Below are 26,336 nucleotides of genomic sequence, written 5' to 3' on the forward strand. Positions count from 1 at the left end.
AAATTTACCCTCTGCTTTTACAAACATCAATGCAAGCTATAAACATTCATCCAGAATCTATGTTCACAAATGTAAAAACTATATCGTTACTTTATGAGGTAGATAAAAATTTGTCATCAGCCTTCTACCTTTCAAAGGTCAACTACTGAGATTTAAACGTGAAAATAACTTTCTTAAAACATAGCTACTTCTGTTTATATCTACCCCCTAACTCAACACATCCAAAACCCCTCTACATGGGCTTCCTTGGGAAGCCACGAGCCTTCCAAGCTTGGGAGCTCACGGAACTGGTGCCCCTTCTTGTCCTGCGGCACTTTTCCCAGCCCGTCCTCATGGTACGGGTTCCCCCAGACCCTCCACGACTTCCTCCTCCCCAGTCCACACCCTCAGCGACTCATCGCTGTCACTGGTTCCCCAGACCACGGCCACGTCTCCCCCCTTCTGCATCCTGCTGACGCTGACTCTTCTCTAACGTCTCCTTAATTTTAAATTTATTAAACATTTACTGGGCTCTTGTGGCGTGCCAGGCATGGCACAGAGCCGGGGGAACAGCGAAGACGTGGTAAGTTAGGGAGTGCAGACCAAGACCTAGAGAAGGTGACACTTAAGTGAGAAAGGGACAACACGCAGAAGCTGTGGCCACAGCAAAACCACGGTCTAGGAAAACGGACCACCGCGGTGAGAAGAGGGCAAAGTGTCTGCCTGCTCTCGGGGAGGGGGTAATCAGGAGTCGCTGAGGGGCAGGTGCACGGAGGAACGGGTGGAGGGAGGAGAGGCAGCCCCTGGTGCGGGGAGCCTTCCTCTGCCTCCAGCGCAGTAACGGGCCGGCGTCTCCCGCCCCACCCGCGCTCTCCCCGCTAAAGGGACCTGTGAATTCGGGACAAGCTGCTGAGTGTTCCCTGCGTTCCTTCTTCAGGGGGCAGCCTCTGTGCAGGGAGCAGGAGCCTGAAGGGCAGCCCGCGCGAGTCCAGCCGTGCCCCAGGCACGTGAGTCACTGAGGGGGAAATACACCACTTTCCCACAAGGCTAAGCTGTGTTCTCCAACTCTGCTTCTGTCAGTGAAAGGCTAAGGAATAAAGCTGGCCAACCGCCTGACTTCTGATTTTCATCTCCAGCTGTCTGGATCCTGTCTGAGTAAATGTGCGTTCTGGAAAGGGAACTGTGGCAGCGTGGGACTGACTGGATGGAGAGAAAGCGGAAGACCAGAAGGCCTGAACTGGGTGATGGGGAGGGACGGACGGAGGCGGTTTCAGGAAGAATCGACGAGAGGGGCTCGAAGGGGAGACAGCAAGAGACCTTCACAGCTTCCCGTCTGCCCGGGCGCAGCCGGGGATTAGGAGGACAGCAGCGTAGGTCAAGGGCAGAGTGCGGGTAAGGGGTCGAGACAGATTTTAGATATGAAGTGTCTGGGGTCGCACAGCACATTCTGAGAGAGACAGGATCCCCCTGAGTCACACAAGTACCGAGCAACTTCAAGTAGGAAAGAGGAGTCTGGCTCCTCGTCCTGCGAGACCCTCGGCTCCGAGGTGGCTCGGGTGTCCTCTGAGGGACTTACCTTACTATCAAAGAGTGAAAGCGGCTTCACGGTTTTCAGAGAAAACCTCATAATGGCGAAGAGGATGGAGCACAGGACGGAATGGTGCTCCACCAGCGGGTAGTGGATGTGTTTCTGCTCGAAGGCCAGCTCCACGATCGAGATCGGTCCTTCGACGGCGAGCCACGCGTCCTCCGTATCCAGGACAGGTGCCTGCATTTCATCCCTGCTAACGTCGGCCTACGTGTTTTCAGAACAGAGAACTGTGTTCAGAACCGGAGAGATAACAGCTTGCAAACACGTTAACGAGCTTTACCAGTGGGAAGTACAAACCCCTTTTGTCCCCGCACCTCCGATTTACAACAACAAATCTAATCCTTTATAAGAAACCACCATTTGGGGGGCTTAAGTCAAAACTAAGAAATGAATAAATGAAAAAACTTTTTTCTCTAGTCCAATGATTTTAAAAACATTTAGGGGTGCCCGGGTGGCTCAGTAAGTTAAGCGTCCAACTTCGGCTCAGGTCACGATCTCATGGTTCATGGGTACGAGCCCCACATCAGACGCTGTGCTGACAGCTCAGCCTGGAGCCTGTATCGCATTCTGTGTCTCCCTGTCTGTCTGCCTGTCCCCCGCTCGTGCTCCCTCTCTCAAAAATAAACATTGAAAAAAATTAATAAAAAAATAAAAACATTTACTGTCTTAGACAGTTCAGAATGCAAATACACCTCTTTTACCTCCATTAAAGTCTGAAGAAGATCCAAGCAGGAGCCGAGGAAAGAGGTCATTGCCGTGTCGCTCATCCCCACATCCTGTTGTTTTTTTTTTTTAAAAGGAACATAATTAGTGCCAGAAGCAAAGCTGCTACACTTACTATCAGAAAAATAAAAAACAGGCCTATGTAACTGTCTGCACTGCACAGACAGGAAGACACGGGCACATTTTATTCCTTTCTTGAGCGTCAACTAATTTTAAATCGGGCTTTAAAACTTATGGTACCACTATCAACTTTATGAAAGTTAGTGTTCTTCGTGTGTTGAAAGACACGGTGTCATCAGACGCCACGGACGGTGGCACTCTGCTTGCGGGCAGGCTCGCTAAGGCACGTCACGGCCACCTGCGCGAGACCTCACAGCCACACACACCACCCTGGCACGGGAAGACGCACACACGAAAGCCCCATCTGTCAGGTCGCGAGAAAACAACCTGCTCTGGTTTTGGAGCATCCTTCAGGGACGGAGCTGAACCCTCCGAACAAAACCTGAATCCTCAAGCCTGTGAACTGAACACCAGACCCGTGCTGTGGGCACCAGACCGTTCCTCCGGACTCCAGATTGACCTACGAGGTACCACTGCCTGGAGTCAACATAAACAACCAACCAATAAGCCCCTCACATCTAAGGGATCCAGAGCGCACACAGGTATAACCGTAGCCACAGAGCCACTCTCGAGGGCACAGCGGAAGAATCTTCGACGGAGGCGGCTCTTCAGGGCTGTGGGCCTAGAACGGCTACATGCACGTGCCCCGTTCCTTCCTAAGGTGTTGTAATAAGAATACTTCAAAGCTTCAAGCAAAAGTCTGCACTGTTAATCACTGGCCTCAAACAGAAGCCCAGTATCCGTGGGCTGGAATGTTGCTTAAGACTATTCGTACAATGGTGGTTACATAAAGGTGGCTACGTTCGCTCGTGAATCTGCCTCGACCGGACGCTGGCTGCCGCCGTCAGGAAGCGCGGAAACCACGCGCGGCAAAGCCGAGGCAGCCTGGCGCCCTCCCATCCACGGTCCAGACTGAAGACACCTTGTGAAAACTCACCTGACACAGGGCATCTGACAACCTGGAAAGGTCAATTAAAATCGGCCGCAGTTTGTGACCAGTCTCCTTAGTATCACACTCTCTTTCCACCTTTATCTCCTGACAGGTCACCAAAACGGTAACAAAGGCAAAGTTCACCCCTGCCTGAAGTTAATAAGGTACCTATGTAAAGCACAGGATTAACTATACATCCAGTTAAAGGAGATTCACTTACCCTGCGGCATAACCTATCCTTTGGTGATTTTCCAACCTAAGGCAAAAGGACACAGAATACTATATTTATTTAACAATTGAAAAAAAAAGGCATTACTATGGTATAGGAAATAAAAAGTAACGAAATTTAAAAAACCTAAATCGAGCTATAAATAAATGCTGGTTCTGCTCATTTAACTTTGTGGTAGAACTTAAAACATATATTATGAAAATATGTCACGCTGGGCCCCCAAACAATCCTTTCAAAAATAAATATTTTTGAACTATTAAATAAAAAAAAAACTCTAAAAATCTGGTGATCAATTTGTACAATCAAGTAACTGTGTTGCCTTCAAACCCAGAACAAAACTCAAGGTTATGAATAAAGAGCAGCTAAGAATTCTGCCTGTTGATAAAGACACACGATAATTTTTTTAATGGTAAGGAGAGACAATCTAATGCAGACAGAAGTTAAATTCCTAGCTCAGAAAACTGGTTGATTTTCTCGATTCCGTAAGCACTGAGATTCCACCGTGCACTTTACCAAGGTGATAAGTGGGAGCGGAAAGTTCTGCTCTTCAGGAACATGCCTTGATCAGAATTCACAGGAGGCAGTGATAAGTACCAGGGATGGGACTCCAGCACAAAGGCCGCTTCACCTCGTTGCCTCTCCTGAGATCACTGCCATGGCCTTCACACGACCAAGCCCAGCCCGTCCCAATCCCAACATTTCACCCTGTTGCCTTTAAAATGCAAATCTGAACCTATCGTTCCCCTCCGTCGAGCTGCCCCAGTGTCTTCAAGACAAAGGGCCACCACTGACAACCCTCCCCCTGCCGTATGTGCCCTACGCTGAGTGGTCTACACGTACCATTAGAAAACCCCAAATCCAGAGCCTACCCAGGAAGTACTTCATGCCCTGCTTCCTGCACTTTCCTAAGCTTGCGCTTCAAGCACACGAAGCTACTCGCAGCTCTGAATCAAAAACACAGCCTCCCGTGTCCACGACTTTGTTGTTACGCCTCTTCTTCTCTCATCTTCAAAATTCAGCCCAGAAGCCCTCCCTCTGGTCTGTTACTTACTTCCTCTTCTCCACTCCAAAGGCAGCCTATGTACCCTGTGGACTGGGAGTCCTCCGAGGGCAGGGACTGGGGCTTTTAGCTCTGCGGCCATAGAACTTAGCACAGTTCTTGGCACGGAAGAGATACTCATCATAATCAATACTTGTCAAATGACTCATCAAAATTCTCTGCCTCCTCGTTCAGGACTGCTCAAAAAATTCAAATCCAGGTTGTGAGGCTCAAGTGTGACCGGGGACGGGAGAATGCTAGAACACTAAGCAGTAACATACACGCAGAACTCTCGCGTCACTATTCTCCCAAAAGAGCAGCGGTCGGAGGTGCAGGTGAACAGAACGGGATCAGAAAGGCCACAGGAGTTTCGAAAAAGAAACATTTAAGCAGGCAAGGAAGGTGAGCACACAGGGAAAAACAGGTGTAACTAGAAAAACATGTTACCGGTGACAGGAGCTGTGGCCCAAAGTGGGTCTGAATGGAACGCTGCTCATGGCTTAGGAACGTCTGTCACCGACATCAGAAAGAACATGTTGTAATTACAGCGGTAACTCCCCTGACATCCGCTTAACTGAGCCACATGAACCTCCCTCTGGACGGGCCTGGGGACGGTGACGACGGCCTGACGCCCAGCTTGGGGGCAGGGCCCCACCGGCTGCAGTCTTTGCCCAGGTGCTGGGTTTGCTCCCAAGCTGCTCACGCTGGGTGTCATATGTAATGTCGCAATTATGCAACTTAATGAAATAACTGATAAAACGTGAGGAAACAAAGGGAGTTGTTTATTTAACTACCGGGTTGAAGGCTTTCAAAACATTTGTGGAGATTTAACACCGATGTCTACTGGATTAGACAGAGGGACAGCTACAAAGATGAGGGCAGAGCTTATAAAATCTAAACATTTTGCACTCAGACTGCATCACAATGTTAAAGAATCAGGATCTAGAAATCATAGGCCAGGCATTAGGGCTGAGGTTTACGCAGGAAAACCAAAGTAGGGTGGCAGTCCTACTCAAAGAAAATATCTTAGCCCCACATCCAAAGATTGATGAGAAACTGTACATTTGTACACTTCGACTTCAGCTCCAGTCATGACCTCACGGTTTGTGGGTTCAAGCCCCGTATTGGGCTCTGTGCTGACAGTGCTGAACCTGCTTGAGATATATTCTTTCTCTCTCTCTCTCTCTCTCTCTCTCTCTCTCTCCCTCCCTCCCTCCCTCTCCCTCTCTCTCCCCCCTCCCTGCTCACGTGCTCGTTCTCTCTCTCCCTCCACTCTCTCTCTCAAAATAAATAAAACTTAAAACAAAAAAGATTAAAAAAAATAATAATAAGGTGCGAGGCACCTGGGTGGCTCAGTCGGTTAGGCGTCTGACTCCTGATTTCGGCTCAGGTCATGATCTTGCAGTCATGAGATCTAGCCCCGTGTCCAGCTCTGTGTTGAGCACAGAGCCTGCTTGGGATTCTCTCTCTCCCTCTCTCTGCCCCTCCCCCACTCCTTCCCTCTTTTTCTCAAAATAAACATTAAAAAAAAAAGTGCAAATCCCTGATTCAACCACGAGTCTTACTCTCGTTGCTTAAGGAGCTTTTAAAGTAAATTGCTTTCAAGGACCTGAGGTTCTTCTCCAGGTCATCAAGATGCCAGCATGGGAATTACGTTTAACTGAGCATTAGTAAAATGTAATACCAAACAAAAAAGTCTAACAAGGCCCATTGTAAATAATCTTTCTAATATTAATCAATTAAGGGAACAAAATAAACAAGTAGATGACACTTAAAATGACCTTACCTTATCCATCAAGTATGTAGCAGCAGAAAATCTTTTAACTAAGAATGTATTCCACATCATCAGTGCAATACCTAGACAGCAAGTAAAAGTGGTAAGTAGAGAGCGGATCGATTTTCCCTTTCACCACACCTAATAAATTACTGTCTTCCTTAAACTTATAAAGTTATATGGGCTATTTACATATCATTTCTTACATCTTATGTAATACTTATGAAATTACCAAAAACCTTGATCTTCAACAATAATCAGAACTGAGCTGCATAAGAGGATATCCAAAAGGCTAATAATCATAAGAAAAGATCCACATCATTAGTTATCAGAGAAATACAAATTAAAATCACAAGAAAATATCATTACACAAACAACACAAAGGCTAAAATTGTTTTTATTTTTTAAAAAATTTTTTAATGTTTCATTTTGAGAGACAGAAAGAGAGAGGGCATGAGCAGGAAAGGGGCAGAGAGAGAGGGAGACACAGAATCCAAAGCAGGCCCCAGGCTCCGAGCTGTCAGCACAGAACCCAACGCGGGGCTGAAACTCACAAACTGTGAGATCATGGCCTGAGCCGAAGTTGGACGCTCAACCGACTGAGCCACCCAGACGCCAACAAAGGCTAAAATTGTTTTTAATGACAGTGCCAAGTGTTGGGGAGCATGTGGAAAAAACTGGAATGCTCATGGATTGCTGGGGGCATCACAAATTGCAAAACTGCTTGGTCACATCTACTAAGCTAACCGCGTGTCTGCCGTATGGCCCGGGGACTCTACTGCAGGGATGAACACGAAGACCCGTACAGGCGTGTTGAGAACAGCTTTGTTCAAAACAGCCAAACAGGAGAAATAGCCCCATGTCTAAAACTGATTTTTTTCATAAGCAACCACCAAATAAAGTGTCATGTAAGGAAGTATTAAAAAAACAAAACAGAATACAAAAGACACCAAGCAAGAAATCTGGGCTCTATACTTCCATATACAATAAACCATGGCATCAAACTTTCAGAAACAGTGGTCAATTAGGCAACTTAAATGTGACATTTCCCATGCGGTCACCACTACCCCCTTGTCTGCTTCTGGATGTAAGGGTGAGAAGCCAGGAAGCTGACAAACGGGTAAGTTCTTACTTAACTACTAGCCGGAAGTTAGCAGTGACTTAATTTTATCAAGAAGGAAAGAATTCTATGGAGACCTTGTTTTCCAAATGAGTCATTTCTCTTTTCTCTTTGGAAGAAGGTCAGATCTAAGAGACGAATAAATAAAATTTTCAAGTTCTCTTCACATAAAGCGAGACAATTTAGAACTTCTGCAACTTGACATCATACCGCTGGGAGAAGGCGGTACCATTCTAGAAGAGACAAGGAGCTTCTCTAAAGTTCACCACACAGACATCAAGATGACGCCTCCCTCTTACGTGGCCCAACTTCTAGTTTCCCCACTTACTTATTAGTAAAATAACTAGCCTCGTTCTGAGCTGTTCCATTAATTCTTCCAGGGAAACCCAGCCATCCATTTAATGGAAACAGCAGCCTGTTTACGATTTTCCTACAACAATGTGTGACATTTTTTCAAGGAGACATCAGCAGTCCCCACGGTGTGGCAGCCACCAGAAGGGTACTCACAGGTGCTAAAAGGAGCGCCAGGGGCACCTGGGTGGCTGTCGGTTCAGCACCTCTTGATTTCAGCTCAGGTCGTGATCTCCCCGGACGTGAGATGTGAGATCGAGCCATGACAGTGCAGGGCCAGCTTGGGATTCATTCATTCATTCATTCATTCATTCTCTCTCTCTCTCTCTCTCTCTCTCTCTCTCTCTCTCTCTCCCCCCTGCCCCCGCTTGCTCTCTTGTGCACTGTCTCTCTCAAAACAAACTTAAAAAAAAAAAAAAAAAAAAAAAAAAAGGCACAAGCTATTTTGTAGGGTATATATGATTAGGCTCCTGGCTCCCTAACTTTGTCATCAGAAACTGCAGTCCTCAGAAGCCCTCCTTCCTCATCTACCTGTGACCTAAAAAGAAGAGCAGTGATTTCCGTCTAACATTCTCCTTACTCACTAGGAACAGCTGGGACACCGGTGGGCGGGGACAGAGGGGAGAACTGGGGCCACCCCCTCCTCCCCTCCTGGAGCGCATTTCTCCCAGCACTTCAAACAGCCGGTACTTGTCACATCACAATACACACTCACAGTTAAACAGGTGAGATTTGAACTATCAAACTAAAGTGTAACAGAATGCGAACTTAAAAGATTCCTGCTTCTTTTGAATCAACCAGTTATGTTTTTAACACCTATTTACTTACCATTCTGAACATGTGCATTAAGAATGTGCTTCAAGTGTTCTATTGACCTAACGAAAAAACGTGCTTCCTTACATACAGGGAGAAAAAGAGAGAGAGAAAAAAAATAGAAGTATCATTTAACAGGTGTTTCAATATAAATGGTAACTTTTTACATAAATTTCTGCATAAAGCTACCCAAGAATGCTGTGATAAGAACATAAAATCATTAGGTAAGAAGTAATTTTTCATAGGATAGTGTCAATGGTATCTTGAAATTCACATGATCTACACAATGATTGATTCCTAGAAACCCCCAGGTCATATATGCTGACATCTGGAATCAAAATTTTCTGTGGTCTGTATGTAACAGCAGTATTTTCTCTAATACTTGAATTTCACAAGGATGTGAAAACAGTGGGTTTACTTCTTTGCGAGTATCATTCATTCATTATTCACCAAATATTTACTGAGCAACTACTATACATCAGGGTGTCTGCGGCGCCAGAGATACTGCAACGAACAAACAGACCCGAATCCGTGGGGAACGTAACCACTGAGGCTACGTTCCAGCGAGGGAGCCAAGTAAATGTGGTGTGTAAATTATACAGTATGTCGGTGATATGTGCCAAGGAGGAAAACCAAAGCAGTGAAGGGAAACAAGACCTACTGGAGGGGATGTCTGAATTCAACCTTCTAATTGAGGCAGTTGCTTACATAGTAAACACTCAAATATAGCATGCGAAACCGATGAAATTATCCGGACCTTTGCTCAGTAACTGTATGGCCTGTATAAAGATTAAACATGTCACCTTTGCCAACACATACCGGTGTTCGAGACTTCCCAAAGGTGGGGCGCCTGGGTGGCTCAGTCGGCTGAGTGTTCAACCTCTTGATTTTGGCTCAGGTCATGATCTCAGGGTCGTGAGACTGAGCCCCCTGCATCGGGCTCTGAGCTAAGTGCAGAGACTGCTTAAGATTCTCTCTCCCTCTCTCTCTCTCTCTCTGTCCCTCCCCCTCTCACGCTCTCTCTCAAAAAAAAAAAAAAAAAAAAATTTCCCCAAAGTAATTTCAGTTGTTTTGATCCTAATAAAGCTGTGTGCATAAAATGGTGGAAGAAGGGTAGGGGTCGGATGGGGTAAGGAGGGCTATTTGATAAGAAAAAACAAAAGACGAGAAAAGCGGCCATTTATTCGAAATGTGAACAATTTCAATAGACAATGATAACATTAATCAAAGCGTCAGGCGCTGTGTATGCACCTTCTCTATAAATTGCCACAACCCTCTGAGGTAGCCCTAGTCCTCATGTACTTTTAGGAGAAAAGCGAGAACAAAGGGTTCAGAAATGTTCCCAGAGGTCACACAGCTGTTAATAGTGGCAATGGGCTTGACCTCAATTCTGTGTCTACTCTGCAAGCTGCCTTTGGTTTATAATGAATAATGTATAATGAATGATATAAAAACAGTTGTTTTTTCTTAATTTTTTTTTGATGTGTATTTATTTTTGAGAGAGAGAGAGAGAGAGAGAGAGAGAGAGAGAGAGAGAGAGAGACAGGGTGAGCTGGGGAGGGGCAGATAGAGAGAGAGACAGAATCCAAAGCAGGCTCCAGGCTCCAAGCTGTCAGCACAGAGCCCAACATGGGCTCGAACTCACGAACCGTGAGATCATGAGCTGAGCCGAAGTCGGTGCTTAACTGACTAAGCCACCCAGGCGCCCCAAAACAGTTTTCTTAAGTATCACTTTCTTAGACCCGAATCTGGAATTAATTTATCCAGATTTTAGAAATTATTATGTCCTTACTATAGCCTTAACATTCTGTTTCATGTAAGAAAAATATTCCATGTAAGGGGAGAGCCCGAACACAGTTATCACTCAGACTGCAGGGGAGTCCACAGAAGAGGGTGACTCAAGGGTCATCAAGAGGGTCCGCTGTCCTAAAATCACTTTTTGGTCAAGGTTTAGTTGATCAAAGGCCATTCCTTTGCTTAAAGCACTTTCTTTTCTAAAGCTCTTCCTTGAATATGTATGATTATGTATCAAAGACCATTTTTTTTGGAGGAAGAATATGATTACCATTAAAGTACTGGTGTGAATGAGTTCATCAGTGAGATGTTTCTTCAAAAGTGCAACCTGATCCAAGGGCGATAAGGTGTTAATTTTGCCCTGAGGAGGATCATTTCCCGGAGCGCTGACAAGGGGGACCTACGTGAAGGACTTACTGGTAAAGAGGAATATCCATCCTATGTTTGGACATCTTACTTGCTCCTGGCATCAACCCTGAAGGACTGGCACCTTTATTAAAAAAAAAAGGTGAAGGGAGAAAACAACCGGTCCAGAGATTCAGTGACTGGCCCAAACCCAGACACTTGTCACAGCCATTCATCTGGGATCCAAATCTAGGACTCTTGCCCCCAGGACGGGCCCTTCTCCCGTTCTGCTTCTGGATTGTGAATGTGCCAGGAGAGAAGGTGGCTACCACGAGTGGGAGAAAAGACTGTCCAAGCAGAGAGGAGAAAGGGCAGCAAGGCTAACCCTGGACTGAGTCAGCCTTGGACGTGACTTTCTTGATTTTTCTTCTGAGACAAACATAAGAGAAGTGACAAACACGGGCTTTCTAAATAAGCAGACGCTAGGTGAACGTCAGGATCTTTACCCTGGCTTTCATCACAAGGACTACAATGTTAAAAATTTCTATTAGGTAGATGCTGTCTCCTGTATGAAATCAAAAGGAAATAACTCTACTCATCACAACCTAGCCAGGAGTGGGGCAAAACACACTGGCTTTAAAGACAAAGAAACCCAGGCTTAAATCCGGGCCCAGACCCCAACTTGACAAGGTATGCCGGGGCATGGAGCAGAACTTCTCTGAGCTCTCGTTTTCTCTAGAGTGGGGATCGCGACAATGTCCGCACCACACAGGTTTTCTGTGAAGACTGTAAGAGATCATGAAAAAGGCCTAGCACCGCTCCTAGTGTGGAGGCATTCCAAAGGGGAAAGTCCAGTGTTTCCAGTAAGTTACCGAATTACACATTCTCACAGGTGCACAGCATGAGCACGACGACAGAATCAACAGGACAGAAGTAGCAGGAATCTTACCTCTGGGTCTTTATTCCATTGAACAACATACTCCCAACAACAATGCGCGTAGAGCACATCCAGCTCAAGGCTACAGGGAAACTGCCTATAGGCTGAATGCAGCAAGTCTGAAAGCCAGAAGAGAGAGCCGTTCTTAGTATTCTTTCCCTAACAAAGTCTCAGCCACATCTCCTCCTCTCTGGACTATGTTTTCTCCGTGTTTCTGTGTTACCTGGTATAGTTCCGAGGTTCGTCTCCACCTCTGGCACCTCATATAAACCTCTGTTAATACCTTCTTTGGGTTCATCTGGGTTTTCTGCATCTCTGTCCTTATTAGCCAGTTTTAATACTTCAGGGCTGAAGTCCTGTTTAAATATCCACTTGGCTACACTGTCTGCAATGCCACCTACAGTTTGGAGACAAGAAAGAAAATGAAAACTTACGGTGTTCGCCAAAGAGAGCCAACACAGTGGGCGACCTGGTCTTCCTTATAAAGAGATCTAAGTGCCACATTCAGTTCTGCACCTGAGAGTGACCCCCAAAAGCCATGAGAGTCACCAGTGTAATACCTACCATTCATCTTGTGAGGGCAGGTGGGATATCTGCTATCTAAGGGCATCTCTATACTCTCATAAAATATTAGAGAAATGTAAATGCATTCACATATACGTGGCTATATACCACATGGTTTCTACGTCCACAAATTCAAAGTATACTTTAACAGACACAGATGAAGGGATGAATATATCTTCAAAACACTTCCACTTAATTGTAAGTGAAACTGATCAGCATAATACTTGCCTAGGTTCCTTAGCATAACATATTACTTTTAATAGTCAACTAACTTGCCTATATGGAATATTTATGGGCAAAACTTAGCCATGTATAAGAAACATGATGCTATCCCAAGTTTCGGTCATCAATATAGTTCAAAAAAATTATAAATGTAATCTGAAAAACACTCAAGACAAAGAGTCCTGTTTATTACTTAAAACAAATTATACATTCTTCTATAATTCACCAAAACCTTTCTTTCTTCCCACTTGGATTCAAATACAACCTTTCCAAAAAAACAAAACAAAACAAAAGCTTTACAGTAAAATCACAATTATCAGTGAAAATAAATGACAGCAGTAGGCTGAGTGCTCTAATTTCTTATGTTTGATTTCCAAATCAACTGGTAATTTTCATTCTAGAATCAAGCCCTTGATTATATTGCTTAGGTTAATATCACAGTGATGGTCCTACACTATCAGCAGGTGACAGCATAGGGTATAATGAGTTACAGTTAAAAATTTTTTTAATTTATTTAAACTTAAAACAATAAATAAGAAAGGTTTCCATCTGCACGGAGTATTTTTTCCCATCCCTTCACTTGCAGTCTCTGTGTCCTTTCATCTAAAGTCAGTCTCTAGGCAGCATATATAGGTCTCTTTTTTTGTTTTCTCATCCATTCAGGCACCTGATGTCTTTTGATTAGAGAATTTAGTACATTTATAATTAAAGTAATTACTGATAGGTGTATGCCTATGGCATTTAATTGCTTTCTGGCTGTTTTCATGGTTCCTCTGTTCTTTTCGTGCTTTTTCCTCTGTGGCTTGATGACTTTCTTTGGTGATATGTTTATACCCCTTTCTCTTTCTCTTTTGTGTATTTACTATAGGTTTTTGCTCTGTAGTTACCATGGGCTTAGATATAACAACTTGTGTCTGTTGTGGGCTATTTTAAGTTGATAACAAGTTTGATCCTGTTGGAAAGTTCAACATTATCACTCTCCGGTACCACACTTTATATTTTTGATGTCACATTTCACATCTTTTTATCTTGCATATCCCTTAACTATTATAATCATAGTTGTCTTTGTTTTTTTTTTTTAATGTTTTTATTTTATCTTTTGAGAGACAGAGCATGAGGGGAGGGGTTGAGAGAGGAGGAGACACAGAATCCAAAGCAGGCTCCAGGCTCTGAGCTGTCAGCACAGAGCCCAATGTAGGGCTCAAACCCACAGATGGCAAGAGCATGACCTGAACGGAAGTCAGATGCTCAATTGACTGAGCCACCCAGGTGCCCCTTGTATTTACTTATTTTTTTAAAAATGTTTATTAATTTTGAGAGAGAGAGAGAGCACGTGTGTGAACGGGAGGGGGGGGGGTGGTGGAGAGAGAGAGAATCCCAAGCAGGTTCTGCAGTGTCACTGCAGAGTCTGACATGGGGCTCGAACTCACGAATGGTGAGATCATGACCTGAGCCAAAATCGAGAGCTGGATGCTTAACTGACTGAGCCACCCAGGTGCCCCTCATAGTGGTCTTTTAACCTTCATGCTAGCTTTATAAGTGATTAATCCGCTACCTTTTTTATATATATATACCTTTCCAGTGAGATTTATTCTTTCACATGTGTTCTTGTTAAGAATTAGTGCCCTTTCTTTTCATCTTATGGAAGTCCCTTTAGTGTTTCTTATAAGGTCCGTTTAGGGCTGAAGAATTTCTTTAGCTTCTGCTTGTCTGCAAAACTCTGTCCCTCACTCCTGAATGATAACTTACTTACCAGACAGAGTATTCTTGGTTGAAATTTTTTTTTTCTTTCAGCACTTTGAATATATCATGCAACTCCCTTCTGGCCTGAAAAATTTCTGCTGAAAAATCTGCTGACAGTCTTATGGGTGTTCCCTTGTACATAACAAGTTGTTTTTCTCTTGCTGCTTTTAATATTCTCTCCTTGACTTTAATTTTTCCCATTTTTAATAATAATGTGTCTTAATATGGGTCCTTGGATTCCTCTTACTTGGCATTTTGTGAAATTCCTGGACCTGGATGTTCCCCAGATTAGAGAAGTTTTTAGCCATTTTTTCTTCAGGTAAGATCCCTGCCCCTTTCTCTCTTTTCTCCTTCTGGGAGCCCTACAGTATGAATGTTAGCCCCTTTGATATTGTCCCCTAAGTCCCTAAAGCTATCTATACCTTTTTTTTTTCTTCATGTTTTCTTTTTGCTCTGATTGAGTTCCACTGCCCTGTCTTTGAGTTCACTGGTCCTTTCTTCTGCTTCATCTAGTCTGCTGCTGAAACCTTGTAGTGGATATGGAGTTCAGTTACCATATTATTCAGCCTCGTGACTTCTCCTTGCTACTTTATTTTCCATTTCCTTGAAGTTATTCCCGTATTCATCCATTCTTCTCCCCAGTTTGGTGAGCATTTTTATGATCATAACTTTGAACCTTTTATCAGGTCAATTACTTATCTCCATTTGATTAAAGCTTTTTTCCCTGAAGTTTTATCTTTTTCTTTCTTTTGGAATATCTCTATTTCTTCATTTTGCTGGACTCCCTGTGGTTTCTATACAGTAGATGGAACCACCTCTCCTAGTCTTAAAGGAGTGGATTTGTGTAGGAGATGAAACTCGTTGTTCAATCCTGCCTTGGCTCCTGGCTGGCTCTCAAGCCTCTGTGCTTATCCAAGCAGACTATTATATTTTTAACAGCTTCTAGTAGTGGAGGACATACTGAGACATGCCAGTGTCCCAAAAGGGAGAATCTTAACACCTCGATTCAGGCTGACTGAAGCCAGAACCTCAGGTATCAGCTTTTGAAAGTACGCAAATATATATAGCCTTGTAGGCCCACAAGCATAAACCCCACCGGCCACCAGAGTTAGGAGACCTGAGATGTCCCCCGGGTGGCAGTTGCAAAACTTAGGGCTCATGAGTGTATAAGCTCTTTCTGGGTTATAATGACAAACTGGGACAAGGCAGGAGGCGAGTGCCAAGACGGCATCCACAGCCTACGTTCCTTCAGAGCAGCTCCATAGGCCACTTAATATGTGCCAAACCGAAAGCCTGCCTCTCAGGTCAAAGCTTACAAGTCTTACAAAGCCCGAGAAAACAAGTTAACTAAATAAAAAATCTATAAATACACAGGTATTTACAAATCCAGAAATATATTCATTCCAGTATCAAATGCCTGAAAGAGCTGCCGGTAAAAAGAAACTACACCATGACAGTTAAAAATTCAAGAGGTTTGTGGTCAAAGGAACCCAATGTCTCTAGGACAGTAGAAAGTAATAAATCACAGAAGAGGGTGTAAAGTTCTGTGGAAATTAGGAGGAAGAAGAGAAAATTTGCAGCTAGTGGATCATGAGCAGTTTCTTAGAGGAGGTAGCATTTGAGCTGGGCCTTGAGAAAGGCATGTAATTTAGAATCCGGAATGGGACAGGTGGGGAGCAGGAAGGGGGCAGGCTCAGACCCAGAGATGGGGAATCACAGGTCCTTCATTAGAACCACAATCAAGCAGCAAGAAATGGAAAAATGGGTTGGATTCAAAGCCCAAAATTCTTAGAGAAAAGACTTAAGAGTTTATATTTGTTCCAGAAGTTCTTGACTCTCTTGTCTCAGAATCTCCTTAAATGCTTAAAAAATACTGACAATCCCAGGGGTACCTGGGAGGCTCAGTCGGTTGAGCGTCTGACTTCAGCTCAGGTCATGATCTCACAGTTTGTGAGTTCGAGCCCCATGTCAGGCTCTGTGCTGTCAGCTCAGAACCTGCTTCAGATCCTCTGTGTCCCCCCTACTCTCTCTGCCCCCTCCTTGCTCATGCTCTCTCTCTCTCAAAAATGAACAAACATTAAAAAAAAATTACTGACAATCCCAAAGAATTTGAGTTTATGGGTTATATTTACTGATATTTATGGTATTATAAGTTAAAACAAAATTTTAAAATATTTTTATTAATTCATTTTTAAATACAAATAATAAGCCTATTATGTGTTAATAACATTTTATGAAAATAGCTGTATTCCCCAAAGCAACAAAAGACGTTTAGTAAGAGGGGTAACACTACGTCTTTGCCAATCTCTTCAACTGCGCAGCTCGTATCTGGACTCTCCCATCAGTTTCTGCTCTCCATCCACTGTGATCTGTTGTTTTGGCTGAAGTACAGGAGGAAAATCCAGCCTCCCACAGACACGAAGTCAGAAAAGGGAGGGTTTTCTGACTCTTTCTTTCCACTCTTCGAGAACCACAGCTGATTTTCTAGGTGGGGGAAGTGGGAGGAGGGTTCCTGAGCAGGGAACTGACAGGATCAGACTTTGAGAAGAAGTACGTGGTGGGTTAGTTAGAATTCTTTTAATCTGAGTGTATTTCTCTTTCCCTGTTCTTTCAGTCATTTCTATAAAAACCAGCAGAAACGCCCACGACATAAACATGCAGATATACAGGTGCAACGCTCAAATACACTCCAGCTCACCTTTTCCTCCTTCCAATAACTTTTTGACAGAAAGCCTCGGGAGGGGCTCAGCCTGCAGCGATGACACTTTGGAGGTTGGCGTGTTTGCCCTGCTGTGAAGTAGTGTCTGAAGTATGAGACAGTCCTCCAGCTGTTTCAGCAGGAGCTTCCAGTACTCGGTGTCAAGAGAGAGGGCCTCCCAGGAGTCGGTGAGGGCCTCGGAATCAGCACCCAAGACTGTTTGGGAAAACTAACAGAAAACGCACTGGTGATACTCTGGCAAAGAATGTGGATCGACATTAACTTGAATGAGCTTTTAACTTGAGAGCTGATGACAGACCGTCAGGATACATCACAAAGCAGCACACAGATGCTGGTTCACAAATGTTACTACTTGACTGGGATGGAACAGGAGGGACAGGAGACGGCAGACTCTGGGGCAACAGTGAGTTGGACTCACTGCTTCGACATCTGCAAGAAGATCTGCAGTAACGCCCGATTCATCCAGTGTGTACTTCAACACGTTTGCAGGGCCATCCTTGACAAGGGCCCCGGTCTCTTCTGTCAGTACCGGATACTGGTATCTCTTCAAAATGCACTCACCAACATACAAAACGTATCTCAAACTTCTTCTCTTTCCATTATTATAAACATCTTAAGCCAGTACTCTTAAATTTAGCAGAGAAACTATACTCAGACCGACAGTGTTAAGTGAACGTCTACAGGCCCATTTAAGTGACTCATCCAATTAAATGCAACGTCCCCTAGAAAGAAATTATTTGATCTACCATGAGATACGAGATTTTTAAAATAAATTTGAGTGTTCAAGAGATGAGGAGAAACCACAAAGCAAAAGGGTCAATAGGAAACTTTTATGTGTCATTCAACACTACATCCCCTAAAACAACTTCTGTTTATAAAAGAGGGGGCAGAGGTTATAAATGCAACCGTAGAACTTGAGAGCTACAACAAACCTCAGAAATAACGCAGTCTAACCCTGACCTCCTGCAGACGGAACCGAAGCAGGAGATACATGTTTAAGGGACTTACCACACATGAGGGGGAAGACCTCTGCCCTCCACCTGCGGGACTTTACCCCTCATGCCATGAGGTGGCGGCTCAGCTCAAATACGCATGTCATCTGAATAAACAAGTTAAGGGCAGCACCCCTCACTCCCAACAAGACAAGTAAGAACCTGCTGGGCACACATTTCAAATTCCAGATGTTCCGTAACACTGAAGACACCGCAGCCCCGACGCAGGCTGGACAGGGACAGACCCAGCCTATCCCAACATGGGCGCGCCCCTGCCCACTTACTTTCTTCTCGGTCAGACTGTTCGAGATCTGTGCGGCAACGGAATGGCCGACGTGTGCAGACAGCAGGGCGGCCCCGTTGTTCTCAGACTGAACACAAGCCGTCCGCATCTGCTGCCACCACGGGGACACAGACTGGGAGTCCCAGGTCTCGTCGATGGCCACTGCAGGCAAAAAGAGAAAGTTAAACAAGAGACTCGGAGCTTGTCGATTTTTTCTGGTCCAATCTTTCCATCAAATGTAATGCAGAAGCTAAATTGCCCAGTTATGCACTGGTAGATTTCTGAATGACTCAGAAAACAAATCCATAACTTCTCTTATCAGAATACTTATATCCCATTTATTTAGGCTGCCTTTAGTGGTCTTGCTTCTGAATCAACTGTAAATCTGTGGAATATTTTCATCATTGCTGAAAACTACTATTGAATTTTTTTTTAAGTTTTATTTTACTTATTTTGAGAGAAAGCAAGAGTACAAGCAGGGGAGGGGCAGAGAGAGAGGGAGAGAAAGAAGCCCAAGCAGGTTCTGCACTGTCAGCGCGAGCCCGATGCGCAGCTTGAACTCCCGAACCCTGAGATCCTGACCTGAGCTGAAACCAAGAGTCGGATACTTAACTGACTGAGCCACCCAGGTGCCCCGCTACTACTGAATGTTTTGATGTAACGGATTATTATTCTAATGAGGCCAAAAATAATTTAAAAATGACCTCCACCAAAGACCATATATGACTTACCTCAATGAACTAAGAAAACGCATTGTACATATCACATTACTTTTGATGACACAAAATATAAATTTAATTTCCATAAAGCATGCTTTGAACTCACTGAGAGCTATTCATACATAAAAGAATCTCTAGAGAAACGTTTTGTACACTGTAGTCTCCTTTTATTTCGAGAAAGCATCCTCCTTTCCCAGTTTTGTGGTTTTCAAATGGTAATTAATCTTCATTTGCAAAAGCAGCAGCCTGCATCTCAGGGCCTGGGGAACCGCGGTTTCCACCGGCATCTATCTTACCTCTCATCTTGCTCAGGAGGGACAGCATCGTGTGAAGACAGCACACAGACTGTGGTTTATCCAAAATATCTTTTTCCTTGGAAAGCCAAACACTTAGCAGCAGAGCCTGAAATCAAATTTAAATAATTTTCAGTAAAATAAATAAACAAAAGGTTGCAGTTTTCAAGAGAGCACGTGTGTGTATATGAGCGATTCAGTCCTTCCGAGGGAGAAAGAAGTGGTTGCTTATTGTATCACATAACACGAGGGACAGAAAAGGTGCCTTGTCTACTTAAGAGATTATCATCTGTCAGATAACTAAATTCCACCGATTCCATCTCTTCTTTGGGTTAAGCATTGCCTTCCAGGTTGAGCCTTGATTACGGAGGACATTACCAGAAAGGTCGCTACCAAGTTAGCATAGATCGCTGTGGATTGGTGAGAAGCCACTCAGCCGACTGGAGGAAAGGAAGGATCTGGGGCCGTGGACCTTACCCCACATTGGCCACGAGGCACTGTGGACTTGGCAATGGTGAACAGACATGTACAACTATCAGATTCTAGTCTTTAAAAAAGGCATGAGAAACAGACTTTAAGCAAAAACACCTAAATCAACATAAGTGACTTTTAAGATGCCTATGAACCAGCATACCTACTGAAAACTCAAGTATTTGAAGATGTATAAAATTTGTACACAGATAATTCTGAGATAATGAGAAGTTCAAAGGCACAGCACCACACCTGTCGGTACTGGTGTTTGTGAAAAGCCTGGACCTTCATGTGTAAAAAAAAAAAAAAAAAAAAAAAAAAAAAAAAAAAAAAAAAAAGCCTTGAAAATAAAAGGTTGATTATCACTTTAAATATATTAGTACAAGTAATTCTCAAAAATTCAGAAGAGTAGGAAGTTGAAGAAGTGTGTGAAGGAAATTAACCGATGAGAACGACCTAAGGGCCAGGAGAGGGAAGTACCTGCCAGGCATCACCCCGTTCGATTCCAACAACCCTGTGGCAGGGATAGTCTCCCACATTGTACATACGACGAAAAGTAACTTACCCGGTACCATATAGCTAATGAGTTAGGCCTAAAGTCTGAACCTAGATCTGATGGATTCTAACACGCATGTTTTCTTTTCTCTTTAAAAAATTATACATGTGCACAGGCATGTACATGCACAAATAAACTTACATGTTACATAATTTTTACAAAAAAAAATACACACTTTTAAAAGTACTGTTGTTTTCTTTTGGTTTTACTTGTCTCCCTTTTTTAACTCTTATGTCTCTCCCTATGTCAGGCTTTCTACCTCATCCTACCCAGAAACCTTTTAATTTATTTATTTTTAACGTTTATTTATTTTTGAGAGAGAGAGAGAGAGAGAGAGAGCGAGCAGGGGAGGGGCAGAGAGAGAGGGAGACACAGAATCTGAAGCAGGCTCCAGGCTCTGAGCTGTCAGCACCGAGCCTGATGTGGGGCTTGAACTCACAAACTGTGAGATCATGACCTGAGCCAAAGTCGGACGCTCAACCAACTGAGCCACGCAGGCGCCCCCAAAACTTTTTTTTTTTACGACCAAATATGTGCTTTCATATTTGCCTGCGTATTCATAAGACAATGTGAACAATAATAAGGGCTAATGGTTATACAGAGCTTACCACGTGCCAAGACACTAGTAGTGTTTTAAGTATAGCTGCCCAGAGAGCATTAGGCAGGGGGGATAGCAGAGAGCTGGTCACTGCTTTATAAAAACACGGTCATATTATGCCACGTTCACTCCACTTGCCACACAACTTCCTATGTAGTCCACGAAGTTTTGACTGACTTTATCCACTTATCAAGGTTATTCCCTCTCTTCCAGATCTTCTCGTAACCTCATACAACAGTGCTACTTATAACCCCTAGGCAGGCAAAAAAAAAAAAAAAAAAAAAAAGAGTTGCCTGTAAAGACAACAAAGACACTCCAAAATCCAGAACTTAACCGTGTCAGTGTTCCATGAACACACGTGCTATGAAGCACATCAAAAGGAAATGGGGGAATTGGCACAATTTATCTTTTAGCTTCACTGTTAAGTTGCCATTAGATTCACTCTGAATAATTTCAGGCACAAAATATAGGCCCCAGGGGTATTTTAAGAGCACATCAGGTTTCTTTTTTTAATGTTTGTTTTGGAGAGAGAGAGAGTGAGCGAGCATGAGCAGGGGACGGTGAGAGAGAGGGGGAGACACAGACACTGAAGCTCCAAGATGTCAGCACAGAACCTGACTTCATGAAACCAGAGATTATGACCCAAGCCAAAGTAAGAAGCTTAACCAACTGCACCACCCAGGCACCGCGCAGGTTTCTAAACACACTTACAGGTTTACGGTCTGTCTTTTCAAGCTTGATTCATCTCCTCATCAGCAACAAAGTTTCAAAGTGCTCAAAAAGATACACAACCCAAGGGGTTACTGCAGACTAAATCATACTTAGACAAAGTAAATGCCATACCCTGAATCTTTCTTCATACTATAAACCCTTCTAGTTTTCTCTCCAACTAACCATTCCCCCTTATCCACCAGCACCTTTATTTAGCAAATTCTAAAACAAAACAAAACAAAAAACTATTCTACTGAACCCTCTTTCTTTGTCTCTCTCTCGGTCAGCCCTGTTTTTCTAACTTTCTTCCACCAAGGTAATCTTTGCTTATGACATAGTGGGTGTTCCCCTTTTTTTATAAACTTTAAAAATTCCAATCAGCTTTGCTTTAGTTTGCATGTAAAAAGTCAGTATGAAAGAGAGGATGCCATGGGAGTCATCAGAACACAATGACACGATTTTAGGATCACTTACAAGCAATAGGAAAATTTTTTAAGCATCAGAAAAAAGATAAAAGGAGAAAAATAAAGAAGAGAATACAGAGATAAGATACCACATAAAAACATACACATGAACATACATAACAGAGTAAGTATACAGAAGGTAGCTATAACTAGTAAATACAAAATATTCTTTCAATACATCACAGTAAAAAATATCAGCTTATTTACAATGTGGATATTCATACTATAAATGTATACTATGTTATTTCACACACAAATGTCACATCTTGACACACTACCAGATGATATGTGAGTATGAGATTTTTATTAAGAGAAACCTTGAGAGGAAATTCAGTTAATTCCTCTTTTCTAAGTCAAGCAAGATCTAAGACCTGGTAAAACCTGTACCTAAGAATGAAACAGAAAATCCCAGGAGTCCTTGGTAGCTGCTTCTAATGCTTAATGAATTGTACCTCTTGCTAAGTGTCCTCCTGTAATAGTAATATCCCAGATGTTTTAAACCCTTCCCTCAGCAGAAATGCCAGCAGACAGAATGTGAGGAAGTCATCTGTTAAGTCCAGTCTCTACTTAAAAGAAACTTCTCTTGTCAGTTTTTTGGAGGAGCCTTATTTTCCAGTCTTTGCTGAAAACTAGATCTGTTTTGGGTTACAGATTTAAAACTTGATAAAATTCCACTGAGGGTAATTATAGTTTTAAACATTATCGTTTTAAGCATTTAAAAACTATCGGGCTATCGGTCTGTGAATTACATTAATATAGTAAAATAGTGACTAAATCAAATGTAAGTTTTACAAAAAAAAAATGCTAAGTATATCTAGAAATATTTCTAAATTTAAAAATATATACCGCCTAAACACATACAACCTAGATTACAAGTAGCAAATTTCTTCATGAACATAATTCCAATAAAACTATTATGAAAATATTGCAGAAAAATAGGAAGAATTAGCATTTCAAATAGTGTGTCTTTATAACAGTAATAATATATTTTGCTGAAAGACCAAACACCTTTTATTCATAATGTTTATGTGGCTAACTCCTAAAAGTCTGTTACTCCTTGAATATAATAGACATTTATTCTCTTTAAAAAAACCTTTTAAAATTTAATAGCCTAGAGAAATATCACTGGCCAATATTTTGACACTGGCACTAACTTCTTTGGGGATGAGCAGGATGAAGCAGGACACACACTTACTACACGGGGACACAAAACCCCTGCACTTTATCTCCCGGAGGTCAGATGGCTTAGTCGCGGCCTCAACGTGCTGGCCACTATTTTCTCTGATCAACGTGACCACAATGACCAAGCAGCCTTCTTGAAAAGCTTCTCTCTTTTTTTTTTTTAATTGTATATTCCATTTCTTACTCTTAACTCTTGGGCTTTGTATTTTTTTTTTAAAGACATTCCCCCTTCCCTGCTTATTCATACTATTAATTACACACTTTAAGTGAAAATGCCTTGTTTATTTCTCTGTACTCGTGGTAGGATTTTTAAAAATTACACAGCTGCTTAACAGCTTTCAGCTATTGATAAAATACTTCTAAAAAAAAAAAAATCTAGCCGTAAACCATTTGTCTGAGAAAAACAAGGGAAAAGAGATGAATCATTTGGAATGTGTGAAATACAATCTCTCGGATGAGTTTTTAAAATAATTTCAAACTATAACCCATTTTATAAATTCTACAGCACAATATTTCTATAGATCACAGCTTTATGGGTTTAAAGCAGGGAGATTTCCTACATAATATGTGTCACTTGATTACCTTACAACATCTATATATTTACAATAAAGTTCACTGATTTTAAGTTGGGTGGCCAACGTATCTTCATTCCCCAAAGTTCCCTTGTGCTTCCTGGCGTCAGTCTCCAACCCCCACCCTCATTCTCCAGCAAACGCCCATCTCCCCCGTCCCTATATTTTTGCTTATTCTAGTATTTCATACAACTGAAATCATACAGTGGGCAGTCTTGTTTCTGGATGTTTTCACTTAGTATAATGCTTTTGAGATTCATTCATTCACTCATTCATTCATTCCACAGTTATTCTGTGTATCAGTAGTTCACTCCACTGTATGGATACCATCGTTTATCCATTTATCAGCTGGCGGATATTTGGGTTGCTTGAACTTTGGGCTGTTACGAATAAAGCTGCTGTTAATATCTGATTCCAAACCTATGTGAGCATCTATTTTCATTCCTCTTAAATACCCAGGAGTGAGACTGCTAGATTTTGTAGTAAATTTATGTTCAACATTATAAGAAGAAACTTTCAAACTGTTTTCCAAAGTTGTTGTGCTATCGTTTGCGTTAGTCGTGCTGAGAGCTCCGATCAGTCCACAACTTCTTCAACACTTGATGCCATCAGAATTCACTTCAGTCACCCTCTTGAGAAAGAGGCTACTGTACTTTTGTTTAGCATTTCCCTAACAGCGAATGATGCTGAACACCTTTCAGGTGATCACTTGCCATTTGTATGTATCTTTTTTGGTGATGGGTCTGTTCAAATCTTTTGCTTTTTTTTATTGTACTGTTTGTCTTATTACTAGTTGTACAGATTCTTTCCTAATGTGGCTACAATTCATTTATCAAGTATAAATTCTGAAAGAGAGGCTTGCCTTTCAGTTTCTTAACAGCTGTAAAACATGGAAGTTTTGAATTTTGATGAAGTGTAAATGATCAACATTTTTCTTTTATGCTCATGCTTCTTGTGTCCTATGAAATCTTGGCTCAATCCAAGCTTTCCCCTATGTTTTCTCCTGTAAGTATTGTAGCTTTAGCTCTTATATTTATGTTCCATTTTGAGTTAATTTTTATATATGGAGTGAGGTAAGATTTGAGGTTCGTATTTTCCCAGTTTCTTAAACCCCAGACTTAATGCAAATAACAATTTGTTGATACTGATTAAACACAGTGTGAAATAAGAAGTCTTCTGTACTCATCCTATTTAAGCATCTCAACTTTGAATAATAAGCAATACTTACCTCCTCTCTTTTTAACTTTTTATTTCATAACAGTGAAAGATTCACTAGTGGCACACACACACAAAAAAAAAAAACGCTCAAGGAACTTCCATGCACCCTTCCTGCAGTCTCCTCTCATGCTAACATCTTACGCAATATCAAAACCAATACATTAACACTGGTAAAATTCACAGAGTGTATTCAAACTTCACCAGTAATACATGCACCCATATGTGTGTGCATGCAATTCTACCAAATGTGTAACTTTGCAAACACACTACCACTATAAGCACTTAACTATACATCAGCACAAGCCTCCCTTGTGTTAACCCTTCTAGCCATACCTGTCCCTCCCCGCTCACTCACCCATCACCTTTGGCAACCACTAATCTATTCCCGATCTCTGTAACTGTGCTATTTCATGACTGTTACAAAAACAGAATCACGCAGTACACGTCTTTCTAAGATTGGCATTTTTCCACTCAACATATCTTCCTTGCAGTTCACTAGAGGTCTTGTGTCAATCAATGGCTCGGTCCTCTTTATCGCTGAGGAGTATTCCTGGTAAAGCTGTACCACAGTTTAACCATTCCCCCACTGGAGGACATTTGCGTAGTTTGCAATTTTGGGCTATTATAAATGAAGCTGGTTTTGGGGTGCCTGGGTGGCTCAGTTGGTTAAGCATCTGACCCAATTCCGGCTCAGGAAATGCTCCCAGGGTCATGAGATGGTGGGACAGAGCCCTGTGTTGGGCCCCACGCTGGGCATGGAGCCTGCTTAAGATTCTCTCTCTCTCTCTTTCTCTCTCTCTCTCTCTCTCTGCCCCTCCCCCGCTCATATGCACATGTGTTCTAACAAAACCAAAAAACGCTGCTTATGAAAATCCATGTACAATCTATATGTATCTTTAACTGCTTTACTTTCTGACATACATACTGCAAAGTGACACAGAATGAAATCTGTTTTTAGAAGATTAAATGTTCAATTAAAACAATACATGACTACAGTCAACAGGCTTACGGAGGGAGAGTGCCCAAATCCTGGCCAAAATAGGAGATGTTAGTAAGGATGTGAAAAAGTATGTACTTGTGCATGTAAGGGAGGAGGGAACAGAAAAGGGATGACGACAGGGTCCTTTGCAGAAGGGCAAACATTTAGTGTTGTCATTCTCTACTGGATGGTTCTTTTGTTTTACATTTGTTATAGCACACAGACTAAACCCTAACCTATTTTCAAAGTTTGGGAATGTTTGATAACAACTCTGTATTGCTTTAAGGGAAGTTGATTTTGTTCT

The 26,336-nt window shown here is 42.6% G+C and overlaps 1 protein-coding gene across 5 annotated transcripts in view; it reads right to left on the reverse strand.

The window, feature by feature from the left end:
* RAB3GAP2 (RAB3 GTPase activating non-catalytic protein subunit 2) overlaps positions 1-26,336 on the reverse strand; it is a 101,025-nt gene that overhangs the window by 5,260 nt on the left and 69,429 nt on the right. For 3 of the 5 annotated variants that reach the window (XR_006199112.1, XM_042926222.1, XM_042926221.1), the window contains exons 22-32: positions 19,285-19,390; positions 18,271-18,431; positions 16,974-17,202; positions 11,970-12,143; positions 11,759-11,865; positions 8,686-8,752; positions 6,399-6,469; positions 5,060-5,122; positions 3,565-3,600; positions 2,272-2,346; positions 1,556-1,774 (exon numbers count right to left, since the gene is read on the reverse strand). Coding sequence is in view for 4 of the 5 variants with exons in the window: in XM_042926222.1 (XP_042782156.1) it covers positions 1,556-1,774; positions 2,272-2,346; positions 3,565-3,600; positions 5,060-5,122; positions 6,399-6,469; positions 8,686-8,752; positions 11,759-11,865; positions 11,970-12,143; positions 16,974-17,202; positions 18,271-18,431; positions 19,285-19,390 (1,308 nt within the window). In the remaining variant the exon portion in view is untranslated. The remainder of the gene's footprint in view (positions 1-1,555; positions 1,775-2,271; positions 2,347-3,564; positions 3,601-5,059; positions 5,123-6,398; positions 6,470-8,685; positions 8,753-11,758; positions 11,866-11,969; positions 12,144-16,973; positions 17,203-18,270; positions 18,432-19,284; positions 19,391-26,336) is intronic. The other 2 variants (XM_042926224.1, XM_042926223.1) reach the window with 1 other exon arrangement.

Source organism: Panthera leo, chromosome F3, assembly GCF_018350215.1.
Source record: "Panthera leo isolate Ple1 chromosome F3, P.leo_Ple1_pat1.1, whole genome shotgun sequence".
NCBI lineage: Eukaryota > Metazoa > Chordata > Mammalia > Carnivora > Felidae > Panthera > Panthera leo.